General features: G+C 37.4%; 1 protein-coding gene across 1 annotated transcript; it reads right to left on the bottom strand.

The window, feature by feature from the left end:
• Positions 1-1,635: 1,635 nt before the first annotated feature.
• On the bottom strand, positions 1,636-3,015 carry LOC138352569 (uncharacterized). The gene has a single exon (XM_069305057.1). It carries the CDS (start codon positions 3,013-3,015, stop codon positions 1,990-1,992), a length of 1,026 nt encoding a protein of 341 aa, XP_069161158.1. The 3' UTR covers positions 1,636-1,989.
• Positions 3,016-14,814: the final 11,799 nt, after the last annotated feature.

The raw sequence follows: 14,814 nt of genomic DNA, 5'->3' as shown, positions 1-14,814 counted from the left end.
TCCAACGAGGCTCTTATTCCTCGTTGGACCTCGTATAAGGCTCTTATCCTTATTCTTAACTTATCAACGAGGCTAGAATTATTAATCTTACTTTTTCGGTCATATTTAATAATATATATATATATATATATATATATATATATATATATATATATATATATATATATATATATATATATATATATATATATATATATATATATATATATATATATATATATATATATGTCGTACCTAGTAGCCAGAACGCACTTCTCAGCCTACTATGCAAGGCCCAATTTGCCTAATAAGCCAAGTTTTCATGAATTAATTGTATTCGACTACCTAACCTACCTAACCTAACCTAACCTAACTTTTTAGGCTACCTAACCGAACCTAACCTATAGAGATAGGTTAGGTTAGGTTAGGTAGGGTTGGTTAGGTTCGTTCATATATCTACGTTAAATTTAACTCCAATAAAAATTTTTTTATCTCATACGTAATGAAATGGGTAGCTTTATCATTTCATAAGAAAAAAATTAGAGAAAATATATTATTTCAGGAAAACTTGGCTTATTAGGCAAATTGGGCCTTGCATAGTAGGCTGAGAAGTGCGTTCTGGCTACTAGGTACGACATATATATATATATATATATATATATATGTCGTACCTAGTAGCCAGAACTCACTTTTTGGCCTACTATTCAAGGCCCGATTTGCCTTATAAGCCAAGTTTTCCTGAATTAATATATTTTTTCTAATTTTTTTCTGATGAAATGATAAAGCTATCCATTTCATTATGTATGAGGTCAATTTTTTTTTATTGGAGTTAAAATTAACGTAGATATATGACCGAACCTAACCAACCCTACCTAACCTAACCTAACCTATCTTTATAGGTGAGGTTTGGTTAGGTAGCCGAAAAAGTTAGGTTAGGTTAGGTTAGGTAGGTTAGGTAGTCGAAAAACAATTAATTCATGAAAACTTGACTTATTAGGCAAATTGGGCCTTACATAGTAGGCTGAGAAGTGCGTTCTGGCTACTAGGTACGACATATATATATATATATATATATATATATATATATATATATATATATATATGTCGTACCTAATAGCCAGAACGCACTTCTCAGCCTACTATTCAAGGCCCGATTTGCCTAATTAGCCAAGTTTTCATGAATTAATGTTTTTTCGTCTACCTAACCTACCTAACCTAACCTAACCTAGCTTTTTTTGGCTACCTAACCTAACCTTACCTATAAATATAGGTTAGGTTAGGTTAGGTAGGGTTGGTTAGGTTCGGTCATATATCTTCGTTAATTTTAACTCCAATAAAAAAAAATTGACCTCATACATAGAGAAAAGGGTTGCTTTATCATTTCATAAGAAAAAAATTATAGTAAATATATTAATTCATGAAAACTTGGCTTATTAGGCAAATCGGGCCTTGAATAGTAGGCTGAGAAGTGAGTTCTGGCTACTAGGTACGACATATATATATATATATATATATATATATATATATATATATATATATATATATATATATATATATATATATATATATATATATATATATATATATATATATATATATATATATATATGTGTGTGTGTGTGTGTGTGTAAAGTTTTTTCCTTAAAAAAGTGGTGTCTTAATAATTTCAACAACTTATTCAATTTGGCCGGAGGTGAAAAAAGTGGAAAATCTGTGAAATGGGGAATCTCCTCCATTCATACTAAAACGTAGATAGTGCCTGTCCAAAATTTATGTTTGGACTCCACAGTTATTATGGTTGGACTCCACAGTTATATATTTATATAGATTTTTGTTTTGTTTTTAAGGGAATTTAAACCCCCACTAAGGCTCCTGTGCCAAGTGCTTCACTCTGTGACCGCTGCTGACCACGCCACAAATTCTCAGACGGAAGGTGATGTTGTACTCACAGGTTGAGAAAGTCAGCCCCTGGCGGCACGACTTCTCACAGAGTGAAGACAGTTTGCTTCCTTAGTGTGAGAGTGTGTTGCTGTCGTGCGACAGTTTGTTACCTCCGAACAACAGTTTGCTTCTATTGAGCAACAGTTTAATGCGACTCTGCAACAGTTTGGAGCCAGTATGGTAACTTCCAGGAGAAACGGACTCTCGCTGAACGACGGACCGTCGACCACTGATGTGGTTTGGACAGTTACAGGCGACGTTGCATTGTCCCTTCGTGCAGGCCACCACACAGTAGTCGCTCAGGGTGGTGGTGGGGTCCTGGTCATGGGATTTTGTCACCCCTTCATCTCTATCTGGAACTTCAGGCTTCCCTGGCCTGGAAAGCTGCTCTGGCTTTAGTTTGTGAACATTTGGTCCATTGGACATATCGTAAGGCGAAACGAGGTAGCGACGGTCGGGGTCGGGATGACAGTCACACTCGGGGCCGCCCACGCCCTCCTGGCATGCCTCTAGACAAAACTCTGTCAGTGGGTCGAGGGTGGTCACCATGTCTCTAGCGGCCACATTTGCCTCAGCGGCATCTGAATGAAGAACTATGGTTTCTACACCTGTCATGCGAGGTTTTCCCTCATTGACCGTTGGTCTAGAAAGGTTTCCATCATTCACAGTTGGTTTTGGAAGGTTTCCAATATTCACAGTTGGTTTAGGAAGGTTTTCATTATGCATATTTGGTTTACGAAGTTTTCCATTATTCACGGTTGACTTAGGAAGCTTTCCACTATCCACAGTTGCTTTGTGAAGGCTTCCATCATTCACAGTTGGGTTGTAAACTTCTTCATCTTGCACGACTGGTTTGGTAAAGTATACAACGTTCACTACTTTATTGGGAAGTTTTCCAGCATTCACATGAGGTTTGAGAACGTATCCAACATTCAAGTGTGGCTTGAGCAAGTCTCTGACGCTCAAGGAAGTTGCGTCAATCACGGACGGATCCGAGACGTGGGCGGGAGGTGAACACCGGGCACCAGGTGCCGGGAGCACCAACATGGCCGCTGACGCCCACGCCACCGTCCCGCCAACAGTCGCCCACACCATCGTCATACCTGTAACAAACATAACGCTTACTTGTGATTATCCCAGAAGTTGATTATCTTCAGCACAAACAACTAGCAACGGATTCAAGCTCAACAACCCACAGTGTAGGGTAGAAAACAGGAGTTGTTTTTATCCCCAGAGATATAAACCCATGGAACTGCCTACCCGCCGAAGCCGTAGATGCCAAAAACTTTGCTAAACATTAAGGTCCACCTCAACAAATAGACAAACCGCCGGCTTCCTGTCCTCGTCGAGACCACTAGAGAAGGGAAAGGAATTATCAGGAGAAAGCACCAAGCCATTACGACTATATTGCATTTGGAAGGGATCAGAATAAGGATTTGTGATGGGACTAAGGTAAGGAATGATGCCCAACGTCTTGGACGGTCGGGAATTTAACGCCGACCTGCATGAAACGAGACCGTCGCTCTACCGTCCAATCCAAGTGGTTGGGAGAGGGCCACTAGAGAGATTGTGGCCCTGAAGTAAATTTCATATAGGACAGCGTCTAATTTAACCTAACTGGACAGCTTTGATTGGCTCGGCAAACTTAATGTTTAAAAGCGATACGAATCACCCAGATTTTCATCGCCAAATAGAAGCTGCAATCATACACCGTGATCTCTCAAGTTGTTGCTGCAGCAACCATACACCGTGATCTCTCAAGTTGTTGCTCCAGCAACCATACACCGTGATCTCTCAAGTTACAGCAGCAACCATACACCGTGATCTCTCAAGTTACAGCAGCAACCATACACCGTGATCTCTCAAGTTACAGCAGCAACCATACACCGTGATCTCTCAAGTTACAGCAGCAACCATACACCGTGATCTCTCAAGTTGCTGCTGCAACCATACACCGTGATCTCTCAAGTTACAGCAGCAACCATACACCGTGATCTCTCAAGTTACAGCAGCAACCATACACCGCGATCTCTCAAGTTGTTGCAGCTGCAACCATACACCGTGATCTCTCAAGTTGTTGCAGCTGCAACCATACACCGTGATCTCTCAAATTGTTGCAGCAGCAACCATACACCGTGATCTCTCAAGTTACAGCAGCAACCATACACCGTGATCTCTCAAGTTACAGCAGCAACCATACACCGTGATCTCTCAAGTTACAGCAGCAACCATACACTGTGTCCTCTCAAGTTCCAACATTCTCACAAAAAATTACATACTAAATTAGCCGAACCTAACCTAACCGAAGACCTACGAATAAAAAACGGGTCAGCCCATCAATTTGGCGAGCGGACGTGATTTTGGGGATCCGTACATCATATTTTGGCCTTTGGGGATTTATACAGCAAAATGCGATGCATATACTGTTCATTAGGACAAGTTGTTAAGATTATTTCAAAGTTTAGTCGTGAAGAAGTTATCCAACAAGTACATGGTATCATCGCTCTGGAAGGTTAAAAAGGACGAATACATCAACCTGTCTAGTGAGACCTATACCTCTGAGTGTTTACCTGAGTTTGCCTGAGAGCCACTATTGGCCTCGACTAGGACAAGAGGCCGGCGGCTTCCTATTTTTGCCTTGATGGTCTTTCCCAGCTGTACCTAAAAAGTTAACAGAGTTTTGGCATTTACGGATTCGGCGGGTAGGCGGTTCCATGGGTTTATAACCCTGTGGGTGAAAAAGCATCTCCTGCTCTCAGTCCTACATTGTGGGTCACAACAATAACAACAACAGTCCTATTTATGCCCGTGTCACCTCTTGGGAGGCTTAATTTTCATCAATCAATCAATCAAGAGTCCCATCACTTGAGAATGAACCATGTAGGTTCGAAACATTGTGTAAATTTGCAATAAGTGTAATATATTCTACAGTTATTTATTATTTTAGTTTACCTAGAACAAAGATGACCTTTGGAGAAATCCTCTTCCAATCAAACCAAGAAGCACGATCACTAGTCAGAGGCATAGAAGCTCTAAACAAGAAAATAATCAACACATAATATGCAGACACATTCAATGAAACATGTCTAAATGAAAACCTCCTGCCAGTATACACCAAAATATATAAATATATAAATATATATATATATATATATATATACATATATATATACATATATATATACATATATATATATATATATATATATATATATATATATATATATATATATGTCGTACCTAGTAGCCAGAACTCACTTTTTGGCCTACTATTCAAGGCCCGATTTGCCTAATAAGCCAAGTTTTCCTGAATTAATATATTTTTTCTAATTTTTTTCTTATGAAATGATAAAGCTACCCATTTCATTATGTATGAGGTCAATTTTTTTTTATTGGAGTTAAAATTAACGTAGATATATGACCGAACCTAACCAACCCTACCTAACCTAACCTAACCTATCTTTATAGGTTAGGTTTGGTTAGGTAGCCGAAAAAGTTAGGTTAGGTTAGGTTAGGTAGGTTAGGTAGTCGAAAAACAATTAATTCATGAAAACTTGGCTTATTAGGCAAATCGGGCCTTGAATAGTAGGCCAAAAAGTGAGTTCTGGCTACTAGGTACGACATATATATATATATATATATATATATATATATATGTATATATATATATATATATATATATATATATATATATATATATATATATATGTATATATATATATATATATATATATATATATATATATATATATATATATATATATATATATATATATATATATATATATATATATATATATATATATATATATGTCGTACCTAGCAGCCAGAACGCACTTCTCAGCCTACTATGCAAGGCCCGATTTGCCTAATAAGCCAAGTTTTCCTGAATTAATATATTTTCTCTATTTTTTTTCTTATGAAATGATAAAGCTACCCATTTCATTATGTATGAGGTCAATTTTTTTTATTGGAGTTAAAATTAACGTAGATATATGACCGAACCTAACCAACCCTACCTAACCTAACCTAACCTATCTTTATAGGTTAGGTTTGGTTAGGTAGCCCAAAAAGGTAGGTTAGGTTAGGTTAGGTAGGTTAGATAGTCGAAAAACCATTAATTCATGAAAACTTGGCTTATTAGGCAAATCGGGCCTTGCAAAGTAGGCTGAGAAGTGCGTTCTGGCTACTAGGTACGACATATATATATATATATATATATATATATATATATATATATATATATATATATATGTCGTACCTAGTAGCCAGAACTCACTTCTCAGCCTACTATTCAAGGCCCGATTTGCCTAATAAGCCAAGTTTTCCTGAATTAATATATTTACTATAATTTTTTTCTTTTGAAATGATAAAGCAACCCTTTTCTCTATGTATGAGGTCAATTTTTTTTTATTGGAGTTAAAATTAACGTAGATATATGACCGAACCTAACCAACCCTACCTAACCTAACCTAACCTATATTTATAGGTAAGGTTAGGTTAGGTAGCCAAAAAAAGCTAGGTTAGGTTAGGTTAGGTAGGTTAGGTAGACGAAAAAACATTAATTCATGAAAACTTGGCTTATTAGGCAAATCGGGCCTTGAATAGTAGGCTGAGAAGTGCGTTCTGGCTATTAGGTACGACATATATATATATATATGTCGTACCTAGTAGCCAGAACTCACTTTTTGGCCTACTATGCAAGGCCCGATTTGCCTACTAAGCCAAGTTTTCCTGAATTAATATATTTTTTCTAATTTTTTTCTTATGAAATGATAAAGCTACCCATTTCATTATGTATGAGGTCAATTTTTGTTTATTGGAGTTAAAATTAATGTAGATATATGACCGAACCTAACCAACCCTACCTAACCTAACCTAACATATCTCTATAGGTTAGGTTTGGTTAAGTAGCCGAAAAAGTTAGGTTAGATTAGGTTAGGTAGGTTAGGTAGTCGGAACACAATTAATTCATGAAAACTTGGCTTATTAGGCAAATTGGGCCTGGCATAGTAGGCTCAGAAGTGCATTCTGGCTACTAGGTACGACATATATATATATATATATATATATATATATATATGTCGTACCTAGTAGCCAGAACGCACTTTTTGGCCTACTATGCAAGGCCCTATTTGCCTAATAAACCAAGTTTTCCTGAATTAATATATTTTCTATAATTTTTTTCTTTTGAGATGATAAAGCTACCCATTTCATTATGTATGAGGTCAACTTTTTTTTATTGGAGTTAAAATTAACATAGATATATGACCGAACCTAACCAACCCTACCAAACCTAACCTAACCTATCTTTATAGGTTAGGTTAGGTAGCCGAAAAAGTTAGGTTAGGTTAGGTTAGGTAGGTTAGGTAGCCGAAAAACAATTAATTCATGAAAACTTGGCTTATTAGGCAAATCGGGCCCTGCATAGTAGGCTGAGAAGTGCGTTCTGGCTATTAGGTACGACATATATATATATATATATATATATATATATATATATATATATATATATATATATATATATATATATATATATATATATATATATATTTATATATATATATATATATATATATATATATATATATATATATATATATATGTGTTTCATTGAATATGACCGCATATTCTGTATTAATTATTTTCTGGTTTAGGGCTTCTATCCCTCTAACTATTTTCTTAGCATCAGGGCTTAATTAACATAAGAACATAAGAACAAAGGTAACTGCAGAAGGCCTATTGGCCCATGCGAGGCAGCTCCTATTCTATAACCACCCAATCCCACTCATATACTTGTCCAACCCGTGCTTGAAACAATCGAGGGACCCCACCTCCACAATGTTACGCGGCAATTGGTTCCACAAATCAACAACCCTGTTACTGAACCAGTATTTACCCAAGTCTTTCCTAAATCTAAACTTATCCAATTTATACCCATTGTTTCGTGTTCTGTCCTGTGTTGATACTTTTAATACCCTATTAATATCCCCCCGGTTATGTCCATTCATCCACTTGTAAACCTCTATCATGTCACCCCTAACTCTTCGCCTTTCCAGTGAATGCAACTTAAGCTTTGTTAATCTTTCTTCATATGAAAGATTTCTAATTTGGGGAATTAACTTAGTCATCCTACGCTGGACACGTTCAAGTGAATTTATATCCATTCTATAATATGGCGACCAAAACTGAACTGCATAATCTAAATGGGGCCTAACTAGAGCAAGATATAGCTTGAGAACCACACCAGGTGTCTTGTTACTAACGCTGCGATTAATAAATCCAAGTGTCCGATTTGCCTTATTACGAACATTTATGCATTGATCCTTTTGTTTTAAATTCTTACTAATCATAACTCCCAGATCCCTTTCGCAATCCGACTTCGCAATCACAACACCATCTAGCTCGTATCTTGTAACTCTATCATCATTACCTAACCTCAGAACTTTACATTTATCAGCATTAAACTGCATCTGCCAATCCTTTGACCATTTCAAAACCCTATCTAGATCAACTTGAAGTGATAGTGAGTCCTCCTCCGAATTAATTTCCCTACCGATTTTCGTATCATCGGCAAATTTGCAAATGTTGCTACTCAAACCTGAATCTAAATCATTTATATATATTATAAACAACAGAGGTCCCAGGACAGAGCCTTGAGGCACTCCACTTACAACATTTTCCCACTCTGACTTGATTCCATTTATACTAACTCTCTGTTTCCTTTGGTATAGCCATGCCCTAATCCAGCTTAATATAGCACCCCCAATACCATGAGACTCTATCTTTTTAATCAGTCTTTCATGTGGCACTGTATCAAAAGCTTTGCTAAAGTCAAGGTATACAACATCGCAATCCTTACCACTATCAACTGCCTCAACAATGCTAGAATAAAAAGATAACAAATTTGTTAAACATGAACGGCCATTTATAAAACCATGTTGCGACTCAATTATTAATTTATGTTTTTCAAGATGAAGACGAATTTTATTTGCTATTATAGATTCGAGTAACTTTCCCACAATAGACGTTAGGCTAATTGGTCGATAGTTAGACGCAAGTGATCTATCTCCTTTCTTAAAAACTGGTATCACATTAGCAACTTTCCAAAACTCCGGCACTCTGCCTGACTCTATTGATTTATTAAATATGGTTGACAGTGGGTCACAAAGCTCCTCTTTGCATTCTTTAAGCACCCTGGCAAACACTTCATCCGGCCCTGGGGATTTGTTTGGTTTGAGTTTTACTATTTGTTTAAGAACATCCTCCCTGGTAACTGTTAAACTCGTCAACCTGTCCTCGTCCCCACCCACATAGACTTGTTCGGCTGAAGGCATATTGTTAAGTTCCTCTTTAGTAAATACAGATACAAAATATTTATTACAAATACTACTCATCTCTTCATCACTATCTGTTATTTGACCTGTCTCAGTTTTTAATGGACCTATCCTTTCCCTAGTCTTAGTACGATATAACTGAAAAAACCCTTTAGGATTTGTCTTTGCTTGCCCTGCTATGCGAACTTCATAGTTTCTTTTTGCTTTCCTTATCTCTTTTTTAACATTTCTAACCAGTTGTACGAATTCCTGTTCTAAAGTGACCTCCCCATTTTTAATCCTTTTGTACCAAGCTCTCTTTTTACCTATAAGGTTCTTCAAATTCTTTGTTATCCACTTTGGGTCATTAGTATTCGATCTATTCAATTTGTATGGTATACTACGTTCCTGTGCTTTGTTTAGAATATTCTTAAATAAGTTATATATTGAATCCACATCGAAATCCCCATTTAAGTCACCTATCGCTGGGTTCATGTCTCGCTCCAAGACCGGCCCACACCCCATACCCAAGACTTTCCAATCAATTTGACCCAAAAAATTTCTTAGGCTATTAAAATCAGCTTTTCGAAAATCTGGCACTTTAACAGAATTTTCTCCTACTGGTCTATTCCATTCTATGCTAAATCTGATTTCTTTGTGATCACTGCTCCCTAGCTCACTCCCTATTTCGATGTCATTAATTTGCGTTTCCCTGTTAGTTAACACTAAATCTAAAATATTATTTTCCCGTGTTGGTTCCTTAATGTGTTGCGTAAGAAAGCAATCGTCAATTAATTCTAGAAAATCTTCTGCTTCACTATTCCCTGTTTTGTTCAACCAGTTTATTCCGCTAAAATTAAAGTCACCCATGACATAAATACTGTTAGATCTAGATGCTCTAGATATTTCATCCCATAGATGCTTTGCTTCCATTCTGTCTAAATTTGGTGGCCTATATATTACTCCTATTATAATATTATTAGCTTTTTCGTTTAATTCAATCCAAATAGTTTCTGTGTGTGGCTCTGTTTTGATTCCCTCTTTGAGACTACATTTCAAATTGTCCCTAACATATATGGCTACTCCACCTCCTCGTCTAATATATCTATCTGTGTGAAATAGTTTAAATCCATATATTTGATATTCAGCTAATAGTTCTCTATTTTCTACATTCATCCACGTTTCGGTAAGTGCAATAATATCTATTTTTTCTGTGCAGACAAGAGCATTTAATTCGTTAATTTTATTTCTTAGACTTCTACTGTTAGTGTAATATACCCTAAGTGAATTGTTATTTTGCGGACCTTCTCTTTCCCTGGTCGTTTTGCCAATTCCTTTCTCCCACAAACACATACTTTTATTACCTCCTTCCTCCAAATCTATTCCCATACCTCTATCTACTAACAGTTTAAACCCAAACAAACACCTCTAACCACTTCTTCTAACGAGTTCGCAACAGCAACAACCCCAGCTCTCGATAGATGCACCCCATCACGAGCATACATTTCATTTCTTCCATAGAAGTGTTCCCAGTTGTCTATGAAAGATATTGCATTTGATTTGCAATATCTTTCCAGCCGGCAATTGACACCAAGTGCCCTCGATATCCATTCATTTCCCACTCCCTTTCTTGGAAGAATGCCACATATGATCGGGATTCCTCCCTTGCTCCTAACTAACTCTATGGCTGTTTTATACCTCTGAATCAGTTCCTCTCAGTTAATTGAAATAGGAGTTCTCCAAAACTCATTTTCGTACTTTTAAGGTGAAGAAAAGAAGTGATTTACTATAGAGTGTATTACACTTATTTTGTATAATTTGCACGACGTTTCGAACCTGTCAGTTCCAATCAGTTCCAATCAGTTAATTGAAATAGGAGTTCTCCAAAACTCATTTTCGTACTTTTAAGGTGAAGAAAAGAAGTGATTTACTATAGAGTGTATTACACTTATTTTGTATAATTTGCACGACGTTTCGAACCTCCATGGTTCATTCTCAAGTGAACAGATCTTACAATACTAGTTGATTTTATACCCGCATTAGGTCAGGTGATAATACAATGAAGGTGAAAACATGGGGGGATACATAAGGGATAAACATAGGGGCTGCAGAAGGCTTATTGGCCCATACGAGGCATCTCCTATCTAAACACAAAGATTAATCCAGTGTAATTGGCCTGTTATGTTGGACATTGTCTTCTGTGTTGGCATCGATATGTTCTTGTCTTGTCCTTACTCTCATGGTGGGTAGAGTAAATAGTTCCGTGATTTGGGTGTTCATGGTAGGTCGCTCTATTCTTATGTGAATTGCCTCAAGAATTTGTAATCTTCTTGAATCTTGGGTTTTGTCTATTATGCAAGTATTCTTGTTCAACATTTCTCTTGTTAGAGTAATGTCATGGGCTTGTCTCATGTGATTCCTAGGGGCACCAGATTGAAGATGGCATGTCAAACGCCTCGTCAGCTTGGTCGACGTCATACCTATGTACTTACATTGAAGGTTACATCCTTCGTGGGGGCAAGTGTACATGTATACAACGCTTGACTGCTGTAGAGGGTTCTCCGTCGGCTTCGGGCTGTTTTTGATAAGGAGTTCGGAAGTCTTCTTGGTTTTGTAGAATATTATCAGGTTTATGTTTTGGTTAGGAGTAGTGCTTTTTACTCCTTTACGGATTATTTCTTTCATTATTCTTTCCTCTTTTATATGTTCACTGTGCATGGTTGATTTGTAATATAATTTTATTGGGGGTGTTGTGGTTTCTGTTCTAGGTTCTGAATTATACCAACGGTCCAAGTGTCTTCTTATAGCAGCGTTTATTTCCGCGTTGCTATATCCGTTGTTCACCAATACCTGAGTTACTCTTTCAAACTCTCTACTCACGTTGCTCCATTCAGAGCAGTGGGTAAGCGCTCGACGAATATAAGCATTGAGAACACTGGTTTTGTATCTTTGGGGGCACTCACTTCTACCGTTCAGGCATAATCCTATGTTGGTGGGCTTGGTATATACGTTGGTGCTTAAAGAGGTCCCTGTTTTTGTTATTAGTACATCCAAGAATGGCAGACTGTTATTTTCACTGTTTTCATGTGTAAATCGGAGTACTGACTCTCTCTCTAGGTGTCTTTTTAGGTCAATTAGTTCATCTGAGTCTTTTACTATTACGAATATGTCATCTACATAACGGCAGTATACAGTTGGTTTTTGTCTGCTACTGAAGACCCTATCTTCGATGGTTCCCATATAAAAATTAGCAAATAAAACTCCTAAGGGGGAGCCCATTGCTACTCCGTCTATTTGTAAATACATGTCTCCTTGTGGACTGATGAAAGGGGCTTCCTTTGTACATGCTTCGAGAAGACTTTTCAAGTGTGGCTCAGGTATGTCTAATTTGGGGGTGCTCTCGTCTCTGTATACTCTGTCCAGTATCATTCCTATGGTTGTGTCGACTGGGAACCAACTGTATACTGCCGTTATGTAGATGACATATTCGTAATAGTAAAAGACTCAGATGAACTAATTGACCTAAAAAGACACTTAGAGAGAGAGTCAGTACTCCGATTTACACATGAAAACAGTGAAAATAACAGTCTGCCATTCTTGGATGTACTAATAACAAAAACAGGGACCTCTTTAAGCACCAACGTATATACCAAGCCCACCAACATAGGATTATGCCTGAACGGTAGAAGTGAGTGCCCCCAAAGATACAAAACCAGTGTTCTCAATGCTTATATTCGTCGAGCGCTTACCCACTGCTCTGAATGGAGCAACGTGAGTAGAGAGTTTGAAAGAGTAACTCAGGTATTGGTGAACAACGGATATAGCAACGCGGAAATAAACGCTGCTATAAGAAGACACTTGGACCGTTGGTATAATTCAGAACCTAGAACAGAAACCACAACACCCCCAATAAAATTATATTACAAATCAACCATGCACAGTGAACATATAAAAGAGGAAAGAATAATGAAAGAAATAATCCGTAAAGGAGTAAAAAGCACTACTCCTAACCAAAACATAAACCTGATAATATTCTACAAAACCAAGAAGACTTCCGAACTCCTTATCAAAAACAGCCCGAAGCCGACGGAGAATTCGTCTTCATCTTGAAAAACATAAATTAATAATTGAGTCGCAACATGGTTTTATAAATGGCCGTTCATGTTTAACAAATTTGTTATCTTTTTATTCTAGCATTGTTGAGGCAGTTGATAGTGGTAAGGATTGCGATGTTGTATACCTTGACTTTAGCAAAGCTTTTGATACAGTGCCACATGAAAGACTGATTAAAAAAATAGAGTCTCATGGTATTGGGGGTGCTATATTAAGCTGGATTAGGGCATGGCTATACCAAAGGAAACAGAGAGTTAGTATAAATGGAATCAAGTCAGAGTGGGAAAATGTTGTAAGTGGAGTGCCTCAAGGCTCTGTCCTGGGACCTCTGTTGTTTATAATATATATAAATGATTTAGATTCAGGTTTGAGTAGCAACATTTGCAAATTTGCCGATGATACGAAAATCGGTAGGGAAATTAATTCGGAGGAGGACTCACTATCACTTCAAGTTGATCTAGATAGGGTTTTGAAATGGTCAAAGGATTGGCAGATGCAGTTTAATGCTGATAAATGTAAAGTTCTGAGGTTAGGTAATGATGATAGAGTTACAAGATACGAGCTAGATGGTGTTGTGATTGCGAAGTCGGATTGCGAAAGGGATCTGGGAGTTATGATTAGTAAGAATTTAAAACAAAAGGATCAATGCATAAATGTTCGTAATAAGGCAAATCGGACACTTGGATTTATTAATCGCAGCGTTAGTAACAAGACACCTGGTGTGGTTCTCAAGCTATATCTTGCTCTAGTTAGGCCCCATTTAGATTATGCAGTTCAGTTTTGGTCGCCATATTATAGAATGGATATAAATTCACTTGAACGTGTCCAGCGTAGGATGACTAAGTTAATTCCCCAAATTAGAAATCTTTCATATGAAGAAAGATTAACAAAGCTTAAGTTGCATTCACTGGAAAGGCGAAGAGTTAGGGGTGACATGATAGAGGTTTACAAGTGGATGAATGGACATAACCGGGGGGATATTAATAGGGTATTAAAAGTATCAACACAGGACAGAACACGAAACAATGGATATAAATTGGATAAGTTTAGATTTAGGAAAGACTTGGGTAAATACTGGTTCAGTAACAGGGTTGTTGATTTGTGGAACCAATTGCCGCGTAACATTGTGGAGGTGGGGTCCCTCGATTGTTTCAAGCACGGGTTGGACAAGTATATGAGTGGGATTGGGTGGTTATAGAATAGGAGCTGCCTCGTATGGGCCAATAGGCCTTCTGCAGTTACCTTTGTTCTTATGTTCTTATGTTCTTATGAACCCTCTACAGCAGTCAAGCGTTGTATACATGTACACTTGCCCCCACGAAGGATGTAACCTTCAATGTAAGTACATAGGTATGACGTCGACCAAGCTGACGAGGCGTTTGACATGCCATCTTCAATCTGGTGCCCCTAGGAATCACATGAGACAAGCCCATGACATTACTCTAACAAGAGAAATGTTGAACAA

The sequence above is a fragment of the Procambarus clarkii genome, chromosome 54 (assembly GCF_040958095.1).
Source record: "Procambarus clarkii isolate CNS0578487 chromosome 54, FALCON_Pclarkii_2.0, whole genome shotgun sequence".
In the NCBI taxonomy this organism is placed as follows: Eukaryota; Metazoa; Arthropoda; class Malacostraca; order Decapoda; family Cambaridae; genus Procambarus; species Procambarus clarkii.
Note: the sequence above shows the minus strand (reverse complement) of the source record. Positions and strands in the feature narration are given on the sequence as shown.

Coding starts and splice junctions, on each gene's coding strand:
- LOC138352569 (XM_069305057.1), bottom strand. CDS start 3,015: ATGGTGTGGGCGACTGTTGGCGGGACGGTGGCGTGGGCGTCAGCGGCC.